The sequence below is a fragment of the Anolis sagrei genome, chromosome 2, assembly GCF_037176765.1.
Source record: "Anolis sagrei isolate rAnoSag1 chromosome 2, rAnoSag1.mat, whole genome shotgun sequence".
NCBI lineage: Eukaryota > Metazoa > Chordata > Lepidosauria > Squamata > Dactyloidae > Anolis > Anolis sagrei.
Genome location: NC_090022.1, coordinates 128,801,734 through 128,823,936, shown reverse-complemented (window position 1 = coordinate 128,823,936; position 22,203 = coordinate 128,801,734). Strand labels below are relative to the sequence as shown.

Here is a 22,203-nt window from a genome sequence, read left to right as displayed (position 1 = left end):
AGAGAGAACATGACTGAACTATAGCCAAGTTGGCTATCAAAATAGATACATAGAATAATATATATCAAAGTTGGCAGTATTTTTTTAAATTCTTGATAGAGGAAGGGGGCTTAGTGTCGATCCTTGACTTTTAGCAAAACAAGCCTTGACTATAACAAACAGTAAATGAGCATTTGTCAGTGAGATTCAGACTTTCAACACCTTTGTGTCCCAGTTCAGAAAACATTCCTCTGGAGAATCTCAGTGTGTATCTTGCATTAAAATGTTGTTTGGATTTCAGATTTTGAAGTGATTTTTAAAAAATATGACTCGGATCCTTCAGATGTATTAATGCAAGGAGTTCAAACATTGCATTGGAAATCCATTCCCACATGACCTCCCACTTGGGCATTCCTCCCGTGGCTACCATTTCTTGAGGGCAGTTGAGGGGAGCGACACAAAGAGCTCTAGGGCATATCCCTTGGGAAATGTCTAGAGCCCTTCTATCTGGCTGAAGATGTTTTAGATGGGGATCCTTCTAGACTTCAACTTTGGGTAAACAAAGTCCCTTGGTTTGCAGGAGTGTCCTCTGGCCAAGGTCATAATGGACACCACTTGCAGAAAATTTCTTTGATCACTATATAACAGATTTTCCAGCATTGTTGGCCTAATGATTTGTGAAAAGGTCTGTTACTTAGACAGCTTTCTATAACTTTGCCAGTTCTCTCAGTGTCTGGGATCTCCCAGTATGTAATTCTGAGCAGTCCTAATAGAGAAAGTGGCAGATAAGGAAAGACATGGCTAAGATCTTAAGACCACTGTGTTTATGAATGCGCCAGAATGAGGTGGTAACCACCAGAGGTAATTCCTTTTGTGGACAGGATCTTGGAGACATGGTTCTTGGCTGTCCCCTGGCTGAATCCTTTTGTACTTGATGATGCATGCCCCCCTGACTCAAACCCCATGGAGGTATCCTGGTTGCAGGCCATTTTAACACCCATCAATTTCCTTTCCACTAAAATGACTAACTGTTGAGACAGAATTTTCTGTGGCCAGCAAATTCATGATGCTGCCAACAATTCCTCATAGTTAGAAATGGGGGTGGTGGTGGTGGTGAACTTTTATGCCAGAGGTTGCTCCATTATTGACCATGGCATGCTGGTAACCCCAAAAGCTGTAGGGCAAACTGATTATTTTTAGTATTCTGGTGGAAAGAATGGCCTGCATTAGTAACAGGAGAGATTTTGGCCTCCTCTCAAGTTGTGGCCACCCTCCAACCCTTCTACCGTTGCTCAACAACCTTTTAGTTTGGGCAGCACCCCCTGTTGACAGCAACTGGGGATGTGCGCTGTGAGCAAATTTTGAAGTCCTTTGTTTTTTAATTTTCTTTTCTCCCTCATTTTGTATGTTTCCATGATTTTGGCTCTGCCTTTCCCTGCCCCCCAAACTCCAGGAGGTACGTACTCCCCATATCCCCTTGCTAGCTTCGCCGGGGGCCAGGGGCGTGCTGCAGTGCTTCTTTATGTTTCCGTTCTCTCTTTATTTTGAATTGCTGGTGATACATTAGTCATTGCCGCTCTTGCTACTGTTGCTGTTTGGCTGCACAGTCCCTGGGGAACGGGTTAAGATGTGGGATGGTTTGGTGGATTGTGGGATGGGGGAACATAGGACAAGATGTAGCCTGCGTGGCGCAAGAACCGACCAACAACCAACAAAAGCAAGATGTTCCCAAAGCTATGCCTGCATGGGAAGCAGTGAAGCCCCAGATATTTTGTGGCGAGGGTTCCCATCAACCCTAGCCAGCATGGCTCATAGTGAGGGGTTGTATGAGTTTCCAGCCAAAATATTTTTTAGGGTGTAAACAGTTACCCAGTTCATTTATTTATTTATTTACTCTATTTATATCCCATCTTTCTCTACCCTGAAGGGGATTCAGGGCGGCTTTACATATAGGCAACTATTCAATGCCTTTGAACAACATACAATTAAAATACATTTAAAATTAAAATTAAAGCACGTTAAAATTAAAGCACATTAAAACATATTAAAACATTGCATTCACTATTAAAATCATGCTATCCAGCCACAGCATTTCCTTTGGTGACTGAATTAACCATTTACTTTCTACTCATTGAAATATTCATGCTAGAACATTCCCAGAACAAGATCTGTGTCTTGATTTGTGCTAGAGAAATAGGAGTTAAGTAGACTGCAACATCATAACAGTGAGGTGATTACTCTCAAAGTAGCTTGCTATTGATATGCTGCCCCTTTTTGTAAATGCATAATTTGATGAAGTTCTAATGGAGAGAAAGCTACTACATTTGTGGATTTTTGTTCTTTATGCCTCCACAAAATGCTTACTTTAGGGCCTGCCGAGCCTTTAATTGTCTTTTTGTTACTCCAAAGGGCCCTTTTTCTATGCTGTATTTCAGCCACAGTGACTGCACAGCTGTCACAAATCCAGCCAGAAGATGTGGCTTTTTCTTTCTCAGGGAGAACAGCTCTACACCAGTACTAAAGCCAGCAACTAAGGGCCCTTCCACACAGCCATATAACCCAGAATATCAAGGCAGATAATCCACAATATCTGCTTTGAACTGGGTTATCTGAGTCCACACTACTATGTAACCCAGTTCAAAGAAGATAATGTGGAATTTTATACAACTGTGTAGAAGCGGGCTAAGTTAATTGCAGTTATCCCCCCCCCCCCCCCAGCAAACTATCAGCTTTCAAAAGACCATGCAATTCTGCTAGGAGGAGAAACAGTAACACTCAAACAATGCTCACTATAACACTGTTAGGTACATCATGGTACCTACTGGTCTCCAGAGCTTGGAAAAGTTACATTGTGGGAACATAGCTGCCCAAATTCTCCTAGTTGGCATGGCCAGTAATCATGTTGAGTAATGGTGCTCCAAAAAGATAACTTTTCCAGACTTACCTTGTCTCTTTCCAATGCACATATAGAATTTGAACGCCCCTTGAGTTTTCGAGGACTTTTCTTCAGACTTTTCAGCAGCACATAGTGTCTTCAGAGGGCATATACTGACCTGTTCCTAGTGTTTTGCACAAAATGATGTTGTAAGAAACTAACCTTGCTACTGAAAGTAGTGATGGTTAGTTTCTAAGCAAATGGTTAAAAACTCACATGTGTCCACATTCAGTATCAAGGTTATCTTTTGCACTATCATTATGGCGAAAAGGCAAAGCTAGGCTGAAAGGAAACAGTGTTCTCTTTGTTGATGCTGATGATTTTGGTCAAGATTTAAATGAAACTGATGTTTGATTGATAGCACCTACAATCCTTAATTTTTTCCCACTCTTCCATGATAATAATAATAATAATAATAATAATAATAATAATAATAATAATAAATTACCTGCCTCACTTGACAGCTCGAGGTTGGGTACAACAAAATCAAATGAAAACATATGAAACAAAACAGGGCTGAACCAGGAAGTCTCCCCCCACCAAAGTTGAAGTTTGCTGATTGGCTTTCAGCTTGAATGAGCACTTTTGGGATTGGGTCCAGAGAGTTATTGTGTTTAGGCTAGATGCTGCTAGATTCTGTGATCAAGTATGTGGATTTGTGTAGCGTTCCAGCCAGATAGACAAACTCTTTAACTTCTAAAACAATTAAATCAAATATAGTGTAAATTATTGTATATCTATAGTATTGTATGCCACTTTTAATTAAAATAATGAAACACCAAAGTCACATGCAAAAAGTGCAAAATTAAAACAGAGGGCCCTTCCACACAGCCCTACATCCCAGAATATCAAGGCAGAAATCCCATATTATCTGAGTGCGGACTCAGATAACTCAGTTCAAGGCAGATATTGTGGGATTTTCTGCTTTGATATTCTGGGCTATAAGGCTGTGTGGAAGGGCCCAGAGAAGCCCAGTAATTAACTAAAGTCTTCAACTGGAGAAGCCTTGGTCAAAGGTCCTGCATGTTTAACAGAGACTAATACAATATTGATGCTGTTTAAAGTGATGCATGCTAATTGTCATTGAATTCTCTGGTTCTGGTTGGTGAAGGGAAGGGCCCTGCTTATATGGAAGGTAGATTCCACAGGTGACATCATCAGGTTAAAATACTGGACCAGTTGTTGGCTGATAAAATCTCCATTGTTTCATAGCCATGGTTCCTATCAGTCCATTTATGTAACACTGCAAATCCTCTTATAGTTCTTATCCCTTTTCTTTATCCCCATGATCTTTGCACCAACCCTGTGAAGTAGGTCACTCTTTCCAGTTTGCAGATAAAGTTCTGACCAATGTCATCCAGTAAATCCATGATTGGCAAGGTTCTAGTTTTCTGTAATAATTTCCTGGAGACCATAACCTTCCAGTGTCCTAAAGGTAGTTGCTTACCTTCTGTGTTGTATAAGCAGAAATGCCAGCTATGTATTTTCAAAAAAATCTCAATAACTGGAAAGGCTTAAAAGAAATACTGTATGATTTACAGAAGTTCTTGAGCGTTCTTCCTCTGCCAGGAGTCTCTGCGCCACCAAAAATCATCTTGTACACCCAAGTTAAGAACCCTGGATTATCTGATGATTTTTACAGTTAAAGCTCCTCAATGAGTAAAATTCCTTTTGGGTTTCAGAATCATATTTTTGGTTCATGTAGTCTATATAAACCTTGGATTAAAAGAAGTGTAGCAAAATGGTTCCCAGGAGCCATTCCACTGTGTGGCCTTCTAGCAGGCACGTAGGGATCTCCCACTGACCACATAAGGATGCCTGTTCATCAAGACCAGTATTGTGTCTACACTGAGAAGTATCAACTTTCCAAGCAATTTACATCCCTTCCTTACTTGATCATTCTAGCTGGACATCATAGGAATCAAGCTTGAGGGCCTTGTGCTCTACTGCTGAGCAGAGTAACCTTTCCTGTTTCCAGCAGTGACTCATCTGAGAAGGCTCTTCTTGATTGACTGAGCAGCCATAAATTGGGCCATTACATGACATCAGGTCCTTGAACAAGTGCGGGTTTCTATGTTCCCTGAGGACTGTGGCATGCACTCTGGAGCCATTGGCTTTTTCTTTTTCGTTCTTGGGTTTTTGCTTCTTTATTTCCATTATTGTGTTGCCTGTGGTTGTATGTTGGCTGTCAACATTTCCCAGGGTGGGTTTGCAGACCTCTGCATCTTTAATCTTTTCTTGGCTCATCTCCATTCACCTGAACTCAAGAGAGTAACTACTCCTGATAGAGGGCACTGAAAACTGTCCCCCTATCTCCACTGCTTCCTGGTTTTGCTTTTCTTTCCAAAATGCAGAGTGTAAAATGTACTGTCTTACAGCCTCAGATTGTGATAGGATCACAATATCTTGTTCTTTAATGGGTTAGACAGTTTTGGTTACCTGGTACACTTTCCATAGACTAATTGTTCACACACACATACACACAAAGCCTACTGCATTGACTTACCTGACAGTACCTGAGATCTGGACTATCATGTTGTGCTTGTCATTTTCTGTAGAAGCTTGTACTCTACCTTTATCTTATACTCAAAATTTGCATTTGCCTTTCTCTTGACTTTCTTCTTAAAACTCTTAGTTGACCCTGGGCAGAGAGAGCAGGGTCCACATCAGGAAAGGACAAGAGACCCTCCATTTCTACACATGAGAGGATGAAGGCATCTCCTCTTAATGGATGGCACTTCCAAGTCAATTTCCCCTGCCATAGAGAAAAGAGCTGGATTAGAGAAAGCATGCCTGCAAACATCTTGTTTAGACACAGCAGCCTTTCTCAACTACAGTCCGGTACATCCAGATGGTGCAAAGTTGGAGTAAGCATGGGACATAGACTCTTTCATATGACATAGTTATAACACTACGATTCCATTTCAACAATATGATGGGAAATCCTGGAGTTTGCCGTTTACGGAGGGCAATTCTAAATTCTCAGACAACATCGTTCTAGTGCATCCTCCAACCACCAATCCCAGGATTTGGTAGGAAGCAGCCATACAAATAAAAATATTATCAAAGTGTATAATTGTGTTGTGTGAAAGAGATCAACTTGCAGACTGTAATTGTATACCTGCTTGGTAGCTTATCTCCTTTTTCCTGGGATGTAGCTTCTCATGCCTGAGGGCCACATTTTCTTGAAAACTACACTGAAACAGGATGGGGACAATATTAATCTCTCTTCATCCTTGGCATATTGGTTAGCTCTCTTTGTGTCCTAGGATGGTAAACATTGGGAAAGACTATTCTTGGTGACTACAAGCAAGTACCAAAAAGACAGTGGGAGAAGAAAGGGACCTGTTTGAAATTGCTGCCAATGTTTTGGAGAAATTCATTACTTTCTCTCTTATATCTCCTTTTAAAACGGTAGGGATCAACTTTGAGCCAATTTAGAACCAAGCAAAATTCTATGGGTGGGAGTGGAATGGTGTCTGATTTCTTTGCAATGCTGGCAAGGATGACAGCTTTGCTCACGGTGAGCCTAAGCATATTGCAAAGCCTGTGATGAAAGCAGTGACCATTCCTCAGTGACACACAGTAGGGCACTCCCTTCTCAACAACTGGCCCCCACCATAAACACCCCTCACCAGCTGTTGTCCTCACTATATAGCCACCTGCTACTTGGTATGGGGCTGGCACTGCTTGCGCTCTTGACACCACTCACTCTGATGCTGCCTGTTTGTGCACATAGCCTCTAGCATTGCCTTTGCCTTAGCTGCTCTTGCACCCAGGGCCAATGTTTAGGTCTGGGCAAGTGTTGTCAAGCTTGCTTCTTCATTGTGTAGGTGGCCGAGTGAAGACGTGGAAACGACGCTGGTTCATCTTGACAGACAACTGCCTTTACTACTTTGAGTACACCACGGTGAGTGACACAGGGTACTCTAGCAATTGTGCTCTAGCCCCCAAATCATTTAACAAAGTTGCTGTCAGTCTGTTTTGACTTTTTTTAAATCTAAATCGAATGATTTGGAGAAACTTCTTATATCTAGAATGGGAGGCTCTGGATGGAACAACAGATTTAGATGACTGATTGCTATGGTTTTTTGGCGATTTTTTTGTAGAGCCATAATAAATCTATTAGTTTTTAAGGTGCCTCTAGTCTCTTTGATGTGTTCACTACAATGGACTGATGTGACCAGTGCCACCCTGCTAGAATTAACTTCTGTGATTAATCTTTCTGAAAGGGAATATCTTCTCACTGTTCAGCTTTGGGCTGGAGAAGTATGTGATATTTATTAGAACTAATATGCTAAGCTATTGCTGAATCTGTGAGTGATCCTTTTTCAGGACAAGGAACCAAGAGGCATCATCCCACTAGAAAATCTGAGTATCCGAGAGGTGGAGGATTCTAAGAAGCCGGTGAGTAAATACAGATGTCAGAGGATTCTCTGTGAGTGGGTGGAGTAAGAACCATTGTTTTGTGTGCTTTTTTGCTTGTAAAACTTGAAAAAATGTGTGGGAAAACTAGTCAACGCTCAGAACATTGAGGTACCCTGATACCTCTTTCCCATGACAGACAAAAGTAATATAAAGTGAGCATCTTTGCACAACTTGGCTTTTCTTTGTTACTCTGCTTACGTTCTCTCTTATCTTTACTACCTTAAAGGGAATATAATTAATGAAACGTAGTTGAGTTCAAATTGTTGCTCACCAGCCCATGTAACTCTCCCCCATACCCATTTTTATTTAAAAAATAATGTAGTGTCTTCATTGTCCTGCATCCTAGATGTAGTAGAGGAATTTTGCCTGTATTTGGGTAACCCTTTTGAAAAACTAGAGATGATATTTGTAGACTGCATGACAATTCCTGTTTAGAAAAAAAAGTGGATCCATAAAACCAGACAAAATGCCCCCACGGCCCTTCAAAGGAGCATATTTTTAATGTTTTCTTTAAAAACCTGAGTGGATATCTGAGAAATGCAGGTTCCTAGGTTGAGCGAAAGGCGTGGGTAACCCCTGGACCTGGTGCAAAATAGATGCTAGATTTCTACAGGTGGCAGTGAGTTTTGCATAGAATATTGTTCATATTTACATGGAGTAAATACAGAACAGAAATGTCAGTTCCACATTATCTGTTACCGTATTTGGATGATTGTATCTTGCAATATTAAGCCGGCAGATGAATGGGCTTTTTGCTCATATGAACAACCCTTTTGTTTATGCTAGATCAAATTAGAAAGCTGCTAAACATAGTTTCCTGGTTTGAATGAAAATAGGAACTATAGTTACTAATCCAGAACAAACCAAGATATTAAAACTTCAAACTATATTTTGATATCTTATTTATTTATTTTATTTATTTATTTTGTCTTTATTTATTTATATCTTGTCTTGTTTGGGATTGTTTAACCATGGTTTCACAATTTGGATGAAACTGAAAACAATGATTAATTGTACATTTACTTGTTTTACCTGCCTGTATATGTGGGTCCTGAGGAATTGCATTATTGCAGCAGAATCCCTGTGACCATAACTAGCAATGTCTTTAAAATCCCTGTAATTCACATCATTTTGAAGAAGTGTGTTTACCAGTCCTTTTCCCTTCTTGCAGAACTGTTTTGAGCTGTATATACCTGATAACAAAGACCAGGTGATCAAAGCCTGTAAGACTGAGGCAGATGGCCGTGTAGTGGAAGGGAACCACACTGTGTACCGCATCTCAGCACCCACTCCAGAGGAGAAGGAAGAATGGATCAAGTGCATCAAGTGAGTGTGGGAGAGGCAAGAAAGGGGAAAAATTAGGTGCAGGGGTGGAATGGAGGAATCTGGGGAGTTTGCAAGAGTTTGGTATAACAAGAAGTGACAAAATGCCTGGTGGAAGCAGGAAGAAAATGCATTCCTCTGCCTCCTGGCTGAATGAAAAAGGTAAGACAACAGTAGAAAATGAAACGTCTTCTAACTGCCTAGTTAATCTTTGTCAGTTATGTTGAGGGATTAGGAGATATGCTTGAACTGAGAGGGAAAATGAAGGGGAGGGGGGGGGGCTTTAGTGTAATACATGATACAGCCAACCAATTCCTCTGCTCCCTTTAGTTAAGTCACTCTCTACTGTACTCTTATAGTCATTTGAGCATTAATTGCAGAGCATTTCTGTTCAGTTTGGGATTTTTCCTAATGTTGTTTGCTTTCTTGCTTTCTTCTTCCCCACTCCCTCCAGAGCCGCCATTAGCCGGGACCCATTCTATGAGATGCTGGCTGCACGCAAGAAAAAGGTCTCCTCCACCAAGAGACATTAGTTTCCTGGCTTGCTCCATCAGCTGCAGTGTTGGCAGGGCAGCCTCCCAGACTGGAGGACATGAGGAACTACACTGAATTGCCTGCTCTGTATTGCTACCCTGAGGGGACTAGCTTCAGCTTTTGCTATTCTTTTCTTGTTTGGGCGCAGGAAGAGTTGGGAGGTATGGCAGCCACGAATCTTTAGTTGTGAGAATGCCATTTCTCTGATTTCAACTAGGCGGTTTGTAGCAACTACATCCTTAGTAGCCCAAGTGGCAGAAGGAGAAGGTTGTTGAGGTCTTTCCTACCCACTGCAGTTAATTTATTCACTTGCCCAAACTGATGGAGAGAGAGAGCTTCAAGCTGTGTGTACCCCAAAGGGTACCCCTTTGATTTACCATTGGGAAGTGTGAGTTGTGCCAGGCCTTACAATGATACTCTTTGAGACCAGAACCTGATATGGGCCATGGACTGCCAAAGGCATAGATTAGTTTGCACCCCAGTGGAGGATAAGACTCTGCCTTCGAAGCATAGAGTTTCTCGTGGCAATTGGTCTTGCCACGATTCCTTGTTCTTTGGTCAGGCAGGCTGTATGGTTTCCTCCTCCAGACCAATTGAGTCATGCACATTTAATTGGGGGGGGGGGCTCTTAACATTTTTTAGATTAATCATATTGGGCAATGCACAGGCAGGAATGTCAGCCCCAAATAGCTGGCATGGGTGAATGCTGTGAGGCTGCCAGTCTCCCGTATTTGCACTGCCTTCGTTTTAGAGGGCATCTGTTTAAGCTGCCTCTGATGCTTTGGCAGGGTGAAGTCAGCAGGGGGCTCACTTAAGCCACTGTGCCATCATGAGAAGGCCGTGATGGTGTCAGCCAGTGGGTATGCATGCAGTTTGGGGTAGGGCTGGTGACATACCTTTGTTGGTGCTTTATATTTGCTTTGGCCAACAGTTGCTGGTTCCCCATTACACTCGGCAGTTTGGCAGGATATTATTCCTGCAGTAGCTCATACTGCAGCCCTGTTTGTGTTTGAACTCATGAGGAACTGTAGATGCAGGAACAAGCAGAAAAGAAGAGACCTACACCATCACATGCTGTGTACTGCAGAAAGCAGAGTTAGAAACCTGATTCTAGTTTTTCTAGTAGCATATGCTTCCAGTTGCACTTTCAGTAAGGATGGGTCTGGTGGCTTAAGATGGAGGCTGCCCTGGACCAGTGAGAGGCAGTAGATCGTAGTTCTGAAGCACAAGCAGGTGGTTGTTGGCTGGGGAACTATTTGAAGACCTGGGGTGGGGTGGGGAGAGAGTTTTTTGCGGGTGGAGATACTGGCCTTTATCTGAAACATGGAGGCAATGGGGATGGGGAGGTGAACCATAAGATAGCTTCCTTCCCTTGTAAAAGCCTGTGGCGTGTTAGCTCATTGTGCACCTTTTTGGCAAGTTCCAGTTCTCCATCTCAGTATTAGCCTATTTATCTGAGGTGTACATACTCTCTGTATATATTTTCTCCTCATAGATTATTTTATATTTGTTTTAAATATGAAGATTGTTTTTTGTGAAACTTAACAGGATTCTCAAACATTGCTGAGACACAAGGGGCATGTGGGAGGAGGGGAGAAGTTTCTTCAGGTCAGACAGTTTGGTTACAGTTTGTTTTGATTCCTTTCTTCGTCTTCCTTTTTGGGTTTTGTTTTGTTTCACCACAACCTTGTGTTCTAGCACAGAGCAACTGCGGTAAATAAAAGTTGATCTTACAGTTGGCTTGAAACTCACCTTTGACTGTCTCATTTCTTCTGGCCTACTGTTATTTGTGCGTTTTCTACATGGAAGAAACTGATTAGAAACCATCTCTCCCCCTGTATATCCACATAAAAGAGGTATAAGGATTATGACTATAACTTCACTCCACTTTTGGCACAATTTTGTTTTTGTTCCATAATTCCGAGAATGTAGCTTCACCAAACCATGGAGAAAGACTTTCACTTGAGTCAAGTCTTAACTGATCCTGGAGTCTCACCTGGCAGCTTCATACCCATTTGTGGAGGTTGAGGTGACAATAAGATGGACAGGAAGAAAGTATGTGTTTTATGTCACACTTGTAGTATTCAGATGTATGTAGAAGAAGAAGAAGAAGTTTATTTTTCTACCCCGCCTCCATCTCCCCGAAGGGACTCGGGGCAACTTACATGGGGCCAAGCCCAGGGAAACATATAATTAAAAGCAGAGCAATAACAAAATGCAATTTAAAAACATAAAGCAAACAAAACAATAATAGACAAGCATCAAGCAACAAAAGAACTAAGGCGGGGAGGCCAAAAATACGAGCTGATTAAAGAGTAATTGGTTCAACAAGGTGGATGAAAATGTATAATAGCATAGGAAATATCATTAAAACAGAGCAATCTAACAGGAGCAGAAACAATTCAGTATGACTTATAAAATCTGAATAGTAATGTAATATAGGAAATCCAGCTTGAATGATAATTAGGTTGCAATACCGGTCGTATGTCATGGGGGGTCGTCAGTCAAATGCACAACGAATATGTACAGTATTTAAAGTAACTAAAGGGTAAAAAAAAACCTTAGTTCCAAGAAATTGATGGTTTAAAGTTGCCTTTAAAATTGCAACTTCTATTTTAAGTAACAATGAAGAGTGCAGGATCCTTACGATTTCAATTAATTACTTTTTAGAATAAACTATCAATGTTTCAATTACCTGTTTGGAAATAGCAAAGAATTGTGCAATTGTGACCTTGCTGGTTGGTGGCTAGCTAATGTCAACTTTACCTGGACAAGTTCTTTGGATCTGCAAGGTGGGTACATGATGCAGTATTATTGTAGCTAAACTGAGCCAGATTCAGAGGATTAAATAATTAGCTATTGTGGTTACTAGAAGTTAAAAGTAAATGCAAATCTAGGTTGAGCTTTGGAGAAGACATTGCTAGATTCAGGGTAAATTAGGAGGGATATACATTAAAGTCCACATTTAGTGATTTCCACATCTTAATAAATCTGTTTTCTTCCGTGCAAATGATGTATCTTCCTTTAAAATGGTAACCTGTGAGCACCTTTACGCTGCTTCATATCTTCCCACTATTAGCCACGATGTCCAGGGGAGATGTCCAGGGCGTTAGATGTGATCGCACCCGAACGCCCCATCTCGTTGCGTCGTGACAGGCCATCTCCCTGGTTCACTGGGGAGCTGGCCGTGATGAAGCATGCGAGAAGGGGGCTAGAGCGCAAATGGAGAAAATCTCGGGTCGTGTCTGATCGAGCACGGGCTAAAGCCTCTCTTAAGGCATACTCCGTGGCTATTCGGGTGGCCAGGAAATCATTCACGACCACCCGGATAGCGTCTGCAGCAAATAGATCATCGGAGCTGTTTCGGGTCGTGGGGGAACTCCTCCACCCACCTGTGGTGGAGGAGGTCACTGATGACCCAGCAGCTCGGTGTCGCGATTTCGCACACCACTTTGCAGGCAAAGTCGCCCAGATACGTCTTGAGCTTGACTCCAATTTCATCGCAGTACCAGAAGAGGTGACGGAGACATCTGCTTGTCCAACCTTGTGGGATTCTTTTAGGCTTGTTCTTCCTGAAACCGTGGAGGAGATTCTTGGGGCTGTGAGAGCGACCACCTCACCCCTAGACCCGTGCCCATCTTGGCTCATTAAATCAGCCAGGGAGGGGCTGGTTGATTGGTTTGTATTGATTATCAACGCATCGTTGGAGCAAGGGATTTTTCCATCTAACTTGAAACAGGCTGTGGTTCGTCCACTCCTCAAGAAGGCTTCCCTTGACTCCACGGTGCTGAGTAACTACAGGCCAATTTCCAACCTCCCTTTTCTGGGTAAGGTGCTGGAGCGGGTGGTCGCCTCCCAGCTCCAGAGCTTCCTAGATGATACCAACTACCTAGATCAGTCACAATCTGGTTTCAGGCCTGGTCATGGCACCGAGACGGCATTGGTCGCCTTGGTGGATGACCTCCGCAGAGAGCTGGACAGGGGGAGTGTGACTCTGTTGGTTCTCTTGGACATCTCAGCGGCTTTCGATACCATCGACCATGGTATCCTTCTGGGTCGTCTCTCTGGGATGGGCCTCGGGGGCGCGGTTCTATCGTGGCTCCGGTCCTTCCTAGAGGGTCGAACCCAGTTGGTGAAGCTGGGAGACGCCTGCTCGGACCCCTGGCCTTTGACCTGTGGGGTCCCGCAAGGCTCTATTCTGTCGCCCATGCTTTTTAACATCTACATGAAACCGCTGGGAGAGGTCATCCGGAGTTTTGGAGTTGGGTGCCATCTCTATGCGGATGACACACAACTCTACTACTCCTTTCCACCTAATGCCAAGGATGCCTCCCGGGTGCTGGACGAGTGCCTGGCTGCTGTGTCGATCTGGATGAGGAAGAACAAGCTGAAAATCAATCCTGACAAGACAGAGGTCCTCCTGGTCGATCGTAAACCGGATCGGGGTATAGGGTGGCAACCTGTGTTGGACGGGGTTACACTCCCCCTGAAGCCACAGGTCCGCAGTTTGGGTGTCCTCCTGGACTCGTCGCTTACACTTGAGGCTCAGGTGTCGGCGGTATCCGGGAGGGCCTTTGCACAATTGAGACTTGTGCGCCAGCTGCGACCGTACCTCGAGAAGGCTGATCTGGCCGGGGTGGTCCATGCCTTGGTCACCTCTAGAATGGATTACTGCAATGCGCTCTACGTGGGGCTGCCCTTGAAGACGGCTCGGAAACTCCAACTGGTCCAGCGGGCAGCAGCCAGGATGCTAACTGGGGCTCATTACAGAGAGAGGTCAACCCTTCTGTTTAAGGAGCTCCACTGGCTGCCATTTATTTTCCGAGCCCAATTCAAGGTGCAGGTGCTTACCTACAAAGCCCTGAACGGTTTGGGACCACCCTACCTGCGTGACCGCATCTCCACCTACGAACCCACACGCTTGCTCCGGTCATCTGGGGAGGCCCTGCTCGTGATCCCATCCACATCGCAAGCGCGCCTGGTGGGGACACGAGACAGGGCCTTTTCTGTGGCAGCCCCCCGACTTTGGAATGCCCTTCCAAAAGATCTTCGCCAGGCCCCTACTTTAGCAGCTTTCAGAAAGAACCTAAAAACTTGGCTGTTCCGATGTGCCTTCTCAGATTAGGAATCCCCACCCAAGTCCTAGAAGCACTTTAGCGCAATTAACATTACTGCACACCGTACTATTTTATTCCCATGCTCCTCCTACCACTCTAGCACTTTTAACCCTATACCCCACTGCGCTGGCCGGCCCAGTTTTAAAGTGTCATGATGTATTGTTATTGTCGTTATTGCTTGCTTAACTTATTGATTTGCTATGTTTTCTACTGTTGTGTTGTTTTTACTGTATTGTGTTTTGAGGCTTCGGCCTGTGTAAGCCGCATCGAGTCCTCCGGGAGATGCTAGCGGGGTACAAATAAAGTTAATAATAATAATAATAATAATAATAATAATAATAATAATATCTGTTTAATTAGTGGTTGAAATCCCTCCTCCTGCTAGTGAAGTATAAATTTCTGCCAATACACTTTTAACAGTAGGCATTGTGCCCAGCTGCTTCCTATAGTGCCCACAACTACTGGGAAAACTTAATCTCCCTATAGGAATGAGCCTGGGATCAATGTCACTGCTTTTAGAGCAACAAGGCATTAGATGCCTCCTGTAAGTATATATGAAACTCATAATTCCTGTTGTCACCAATAGAATCCCAGTCTTTTTCTGCCTATATCTGGCCTTTCCCTTCAAAGCTCACATTTTGTTTATTTTCAAAGGGACAGCTGCAATACTCTTGTTCTTTGTTCAACATTTTTTCTGGACCAATACTGAAAAATAGGCACCATTGTTGTCCTAGATCAGTAGTAGTGTAATTGTTAAGGCTTTACAATGGCATGGGCATTCACTAAAAAATAGAAACCATAAATGCAAGATAATTGCTCAGTTGAGCAAAAGAAGAACGTTACTAGTTCTGCCTATGGGCAACCATTTTTAGTCTGATTTTCCAGCTGTGCACACCACAGTGTTGTAGACAGGAAGTCAAAGCAAGGAATGTGTCACTTTTCAGAAGGATGCAGTGTGTGGTTAGATCAGTGGTTCCCAACCTGTGGTCCATGGACCACCAGTAGTCGACAAGAACTAAAATATGGTCCACGGCCTCACCGTTACTATACCGTTGTAACCAGAGTGACTGGTCTCACTAAGTCCTCTTATAGTGCCAAGGCAATAGGGATGTCGGAAAAACAGAGGCTGACTACCCATGAAAGGCATGACAACAAGCCTCCTGACTGCTGCTTCTCCTCCTCCCTCCCCCCCCCTTTGAGCAGAGCCGTTCCATGTGGCACCTGGAAGCGGGTGTGTCTTGATGGCTTCAATTTTAGGCCTGTTCCTGGGGTTATTTGGGTTGCTGAATTGATATGGTCTATCCATGCAATTTTCTGAATCAGCATCCCAAATAACCAACTTAATCTAAATTTGACCAAAAACTGATTCGTAACCCTTTGGGACTAATGTTGGAAAGTGGTCCCTGGTCAAAAAAGATTGGGAACCACTAGGTTAGATGTTTATGCCCAAAGATTTCCCATGTATCTGATATACTCCAGATTTATTTCAGATGTACACAGATTGGAATAACCTGGATAGTCAAAGCCTGTGTTGAGAATCAAGAGCAGAGGAGGTCAAAATTCTCTACTGAATTCATACATGCGCAGAGAAGAATAAATCATGAGAATGTTGATTTGGGAAGTTCTAACTCTTGTGGCAGGGCTGAGAACTGTGGCAGTTCCATTTTCCAGGCATTCGGTCTTTAAAAAGCCATTATTATTATTTTTTAAAGACATTCATTGCCAGATTTACCTACACTTTGCAAAACTGAAATCACAATGTGGCTTTTTAAAGTATGTAAGTGAAATATTAGAGATTCAAGATTTGGTACTAAAGCTATAGCACTTCATTATCTTCCTTCACTTCCCCCACCTCCCAGTTGGTCTGAAACTTATTTAATAAAACTTTGTTTCATTTTAAAGTAGGTAAGATGGACGTAAGTGTTAACTAATAGCATTGTCTTCTCAAAACAATTATTTGCTGATTCTGCAGAAATGAATTTTCTATGTAGGACACTTGTATATTGCCTTTGAGCAAAACTGAAGAACATCTGAGTTACTGCTTAAAATCATCAACCAGGTGAGTTGGGAGATGCTGGCTAACTTTGCTGCTAGCTAACTAGCTTTATTGCTGCATAACTGGACTATTAGCTAAAGGCAAGTTTTTTGAAATCTTAGATGTTTAAATACTGGGCCATAAAACAGGATTGGGTTGCTACTTTTAGTATTTCTCACCATTGACTATGCTGGCTAGGGTTTATGGGAGTTGCAGTTCAAAAACAAGTGGAGAGCTGCACTTTGCTTTAAGAGGTACTTCTTCAGAAATGTGGTTCAATTTTTGAATCTCAGGACTGCCCTGAGTAATGGCCAGCAGATGGTAGCAGTGTGACAGCTTTGGTTTAGGACACAAAAGAAAACTAATTTCAACAAGGTGATACCTTTTCTAGGAATAATCATCAGTCTGATTTGCCAGACTCTTTTTCTTTTGAGTCCTGAGTTCAAATCCCTGCTTGGTCATGGAAACCCACTTGGTGACCTTAGAGCAGTCACACTCATTCAGCCTCAGAGGGAGTCAAAAGCAAACCACTTTGAACAAATCTTGGCAAGAAAACCCAATGATAGGTTCTCATTAGGGCTGTCATAAGTTGGAAACAACTTGAGGGCACACAAATTCAATACTACTGTTCAGAATTTTTGCAAAAAAATTCTTTAGTATCTATGGTTACTCCCCACTGCTCTTAGCAGTGACATGTAGAAAATTTAGATGAGTGTTAGTTTGATATCTATGGTGGCGATAGGAGTGGGAGAGGTAACTCATTTTAGTCTGATATTAATTTAAAAAGCACAACTAGGTTCTAAGCATGTCCGTTTATCATGTAACTAAGCTGAAAGCTTGGGACCACTTAACTTACTGCCAGCACCTTTGATCTTGATGCATCTGAGATTTCTCATTTCTCTGTTGCTGATAATGTTAAGGAAGTAGCAGCTTTAGTCACAGTTGCTGTGGATGGGAGAAACTTTAGTCCCTAAAATATTTATCTGTGGCTGTGGGTTCCGTGCCACATTCAACCACAATGAGGTCTTCACCATCCAAAACAATTCTATCAAACATGATCTCAAAGATGTAATGGAGGATGCCTCCTCACTGCCACATAATACTACTTCTACAAAAAAATTCCTCTTGAGTTCAATCATCTTGCTTTCTGACTTGTATCATTTCTCCCCTAGCAATTCTATCTGTAGATCTCAGTGAGCAGGGTGGGAAAAAAGCCCCTCCATCTGCATACTGAAATAGGACAGGGGAGGTGAAATAAGGAGAGCAGCTGACTCATTACACAGTGTGGAACATCTTGCAGAAATAGAATGGGATGTAATAATGACATTTTAGACCAGTATGGTGTAGTAGTATGACCATTGGATTATGATTCTGGAGACCAGGGTTCGATTCCCTGCTCAGACACAGAAACCTACTGGGTGACGGTGGACACGTTACACAGTCTTAGTCCCATGATAGGTTCACCGTAGGGTCAGAAATGAGTTGAAGGCACATATCAATCAATGTGAAGCCATGCCTTTTAGTTCATACTCTGAAATTAAGTATCTGATCATCCAATTAAGAGGCCACATTCTTGATCTGTTTTTACATTTTTTTTGTCCAGGATTAGGGTGATCAATAGGTAGGGGAGTCTGAAGAATTCTGTTTTCATGGATAGAAAACAGTAATATGGTTTAGATGGATTGCTGCAATTCCCCGTCTTGGCAGGGATGGGTAAACTCTGTAATGGTCTGAGACCTTTAGAGCGAAAGGATTCCTATGAATTCTCCAAGGGATTTTCCAGTGGCTAGAGCTGGTAATTCTGTTGATACTCTAGTTGATCTGTGGAACAAAGAGATGATCCCTGGCAATTGGCATAATAGCTGCTTGGTTATCTGAGCAGATCAGGCAATGAAGCACTTGGGTGAATTGCTAGAATGATGATAGATAAATTATCCGGATAAAATCAATCAAGTACTCGTTAGGGTTCATTTTGGATCCTATTGTGCAACAGTGAATGCAACAAAGAAAATATCCTTTGCTGCCTTTTTTACACAAGCACTATCCCCATCTAGTGCAGTTGTTTCATGTAGTAAATAGGTTATCAAGACTTCAAACTGCCGGACTTCCGGTGGATATGGCGACGGGATAGCCTCGTCGAGAGGGAGCTCCCGACGAGGACCAGCGTCGTGGTGGTTAGGTAGAGCTAAAAAGCTCCCCCCTTTGCCGGATTGAGCGCAAAGGTGTCGCGAACCCCAAAGACGCTTGAGACCCCAAAGATCTCTCCACCCTCAAGGAGGAGAGGTCGAGAGGGTCCGAGCGGGAAGGGGAAGCGAACCACCCCGCAAGGATCAAGCCGCGAGGCTTGTCTAACCGTCGCCAACCCACTTCAAAATAGAAGAAAAGGAAGACAGAAGAAACCCCTGGTGGGGGAAAGGAAAAAGAAAGACCTCAACCCCAGGTAACGGGAGAGTGTTCCCAAATTAATAATATTCGAAAGAAGGGAGGAACGGAGGGAAGAGGAAGACAAGGAAGGCTGGAGAAGAAATAAATAATAAGAACGGAGAATAAAGAAACAGAGAAGAACAGGAAGTATAAATTATACCTAGGTGAATTGATGAATTGATAAATTGGACAACGGATTAAATTGAATAAGTGGAAATTTGGCGAAAATCGATCAAATTAATGGAAAATAAGCCGATCTATGGAATTTAATTTTTTACATATACTTTAATTCATTATAAAAGAAGTAAGGAGGATAAGGAGCCCCCCATGCAATCCTAGTTGAGGCTCCTTTTGGAACTAGAGACGGAAGAAACAAAGATAAACAAATACCGACCTTGACGCCATTATTGTTGAGTCTATCCCAGCCTTCTCTATAAACAACTTGGCTGCATGAAGTAAAGGAAGTGACGAAACAGGAAGGCGGGAGACAGTGGCGGACCAAGAAATAGAGAGGAATCAAGAGGGGTCGGAAAGGAGTGAAAGGAGGAAGTGACGGGGCGGAAGGAGAGTCGGCGCCATCTTGGACCATAGAGAAAAAACGCTATAGATCGGCAGAGAAGGAATTGACGTAGCGAGACCCGGAGGAGCAAAGGAGTGGCGGCGCAAAGGCAAGAGTCTTAAGCAGAAGTAACGGAGAGGAGATACGAGGACGAGAAGAAGACGACGACGGACAAGGAAGAGAAGAAGACGGCGACGGACCAGGAAGAGAAGAAGACGACGACGGACCAGGAAGAGAAGAAGACGACATCGGACCAGGAAGAGAAGTAGAAGAAAGTTATTATAACAAGGAGGAGAACTAGGAGATAAATAACCTTTGGAGGAATAAATATAAAGAGAGACAGATAAGTAAAGGATTAATCTAATATTTTGGCGCTCTCAAGTGGAGGAAAAGAAGAAGAAATTTGTGTTTCCTATCAGAAATTCCATATTTTTGACAAACTGATAATTTATAGTAGTCAATATATCATTATACAAAATTGATCTTATACAATATAGTGTCATATCATTAAGTAGATTGGTTTTTTTTATATTCTATTAAGTAAGGGGGGAAATTAGAATTAAATAAATAAAATTAATTAAAATTAATTAAAGCATTAGTTTTTAAATCTTAGTGGGTGGAAATATTATAAGTAAATGAATTAGTCTTAAAACTTGTTAATAATTGAATTGAAGATTTTTAAGAAGTGGGAAATTGATTTATATCACTATTGGCTACGAAATCAAATAATTAATTAATGGACTTCTGCTTTGAAAACCAATATTATAACTGATTATAGATGTAATTAGAATAAAGGGTTTTGGGAAATAAGAAGCAGTTGGGAAATGACAACCCCAGGTAAAGCAGAGTCACGAAGAGGATCAATGGATATAAACCCTAAAATGGATAATCTCTTAAAAGAGATCAAAAAGATATCAGAAAAACAAGATGCGTTGAAAACAGAATTGAAGGAAGAAGTGAAGACTAAACATGAAGAGTATTATAAGAAACAAGAAGGAATAATCACAAAAATGACAGAAGAATTTAAAGTAATGAAAACAGAAATAAAAGAGGAATTCGGACAGATAAGGAAAGAAATAACACAGTTGGATGGAGAAGTAAAAGAATTGAAAGCCTCTAAAGAGAAAATTGAAGGAACGCAAAAGGAGATGACACAGAAAATAAAAGGATTGGACAGACAAAGGGAAAAAATGGAACTAGAACAAGAAAGATTACTGCAAATGCAAATGGATTTTCAACTCAGACTCAGAAATATAATGGAAGATGATAAAGAAGATATAAGATTATTGATAATCAAAATTCTGGCAGACTGCCTGGAATGTGAGGGAGACGAATTAGAACAGGAAGTGGATCAAGTTTATCGGATATCATCATTTTATTCTAGAAGAAACAAGACAGATAGAGACGTGATAGTGAAATTTACAAGAAAGAAGGTACGAGATGATGTGCTCTATAATAATAATAAAAAACCAATCTTTTATAAAGGAAAGAAAATTGCGGTTCTGAAGGAATTCCCACAGGCGACCTTAGCAAGAAGAAGAAAATACTTTTTTCTGACAGAAGAATTGAAGAAAAGAATGATAAGGTTCAGGTGGGAAAGAAAAGAAGGGATAATGGTGACATATAAGGAAGAAAGATATTGGTTGACAACGGAACACAAGGCCAAGATTTTTTACGAAAAGCTTATGAAAGAGAAGGAAGGAGATGAAGAGCAAGGAGAAGAAGAAGAAGAAGAAGAAGAATCAGGAGAAGAAGAAGAAGAAGAGGATGCAGAGGTAGAGGAAGGTGAAGAAAGAAGACTATCTACACCAAGAAAAGGAGTAAAGGCAAAAAAGGCAAGATATAAATCACCAAAGGACTATGGCTTTTTAGTAAAAGAACCAAAACCACAGAGAATGACACCACGGAAAAAGGAAGAAAAAGGAGGTCAGAGTTCGGAACAATCGGTAACTGCAACAGCGGAATTGGCTTTTGGCGACACAGGACTGGGACTAGATAAGGAAAAATAAAATGATGGAGAGACAAATAAAATGCTTCTCGAACAACATTAATGGTATGAATTCCCCTCAGAAGCGGAAGAGAGTATGGAGGAGTCTGAAGAAACAGAATTTTGATGTAATAATGCTACAGGAAACGCATATTTGTGATAAACATGTGGCGCATCTTCCGAATAAAAAACTAGGAAAGAAATACTATTCGGCCTATGAAAAAAAGAAAAGAGGAGTGGTTACGTATATAAAGGATTCAATAGATTCAGAATTGGCATTTAGAGATACAGAAGGAAGATGCGTGGCAGTGAAAATAATAATTGGAGATTCCAAAATATTGGTATGTAATATATATGCCCCCAACGGACCGAAGAGAAAGTTTGTTGAATACTTAAATACTAAGCTAAAAGAAATAGAGTTTGACGAGCTGATCTTGGCAGGAGATTTCAATGGGGTCGTCGATTGTCATATGGATAAAAGTTTGAAGAAAAAGAAGCTTAAGGGAGGGAAACTCCCTCAGAAATTCATGGACTTGCAAAAAGATTTTGATCTTGAAGATGTATGGAGAAGTAGAAACAAAGATAAAAGAGACTATACCTTTTTCTCGAATAGACACCAATCCTGGTCTAGAATTGATATGGTTTGGACTACTAGGAACCTCTCTACTAAATTGAAAGAGATTAACATTCTGCCACGAGACTTATCAGATCACTGCCCTCTGGAAATGGTCATAAATCAAAAAAATTACCATAGAAAATGGAGATTAAACGAGAATTTAATAAAGACGGAAGAAGATAAAGAATATTTTAAGAAATTAATCCAGGACTATCTACAAATAAACAAATTAGATTCAATGGAGCCACGAGTGGTTTGGGATGCCT

General features: G+C 41.8%; 1 protein-coding gene across 4 annotated transcripts in view; it reads left to right on the top strand.

Annotated features, from left to right (window-relative positions):
* CYTH1 (cytohesin 1) overlaps nucleotides 1-10,950 on the top strand; it is a 67,351-nt gene extending 56,401 nt beyond the window's left edge. For 3 of the 4 annotated variants that reach the window (XM_060764365.2, XM_060764366.2, XM_060764367.2), the window contains exons 10-13: nucleotides 6,746-6,824; nucleotides 7,250-7,321; nucleotides 8,514-8,668; nucleotides 9,120-10,950. In XM_060764365.2, coding sequence (XP_060620348.1) covers nucleotides 6,746-6,824; nucleotides 7,250-7,321; nucleotides 8,514-8,668; nucleotides 9,120-9,198 — 385 coding nt within the window. In that variant the 3' untranslated portion in view covers nucleotides 9,199-10,950. The remainder of the gene's footprint in view (nucleotides 1-6,745; nucleotides 6,825-7,249; nucleotides 7,322-8,513; nucleotides 8,669-9,119) is intronic. The other variant, XM_060764364.2, reaches the window with a different exon arrangement.
* Nucleotides 10,951-22,203: the final 11,253 nt, after the last annotated feature.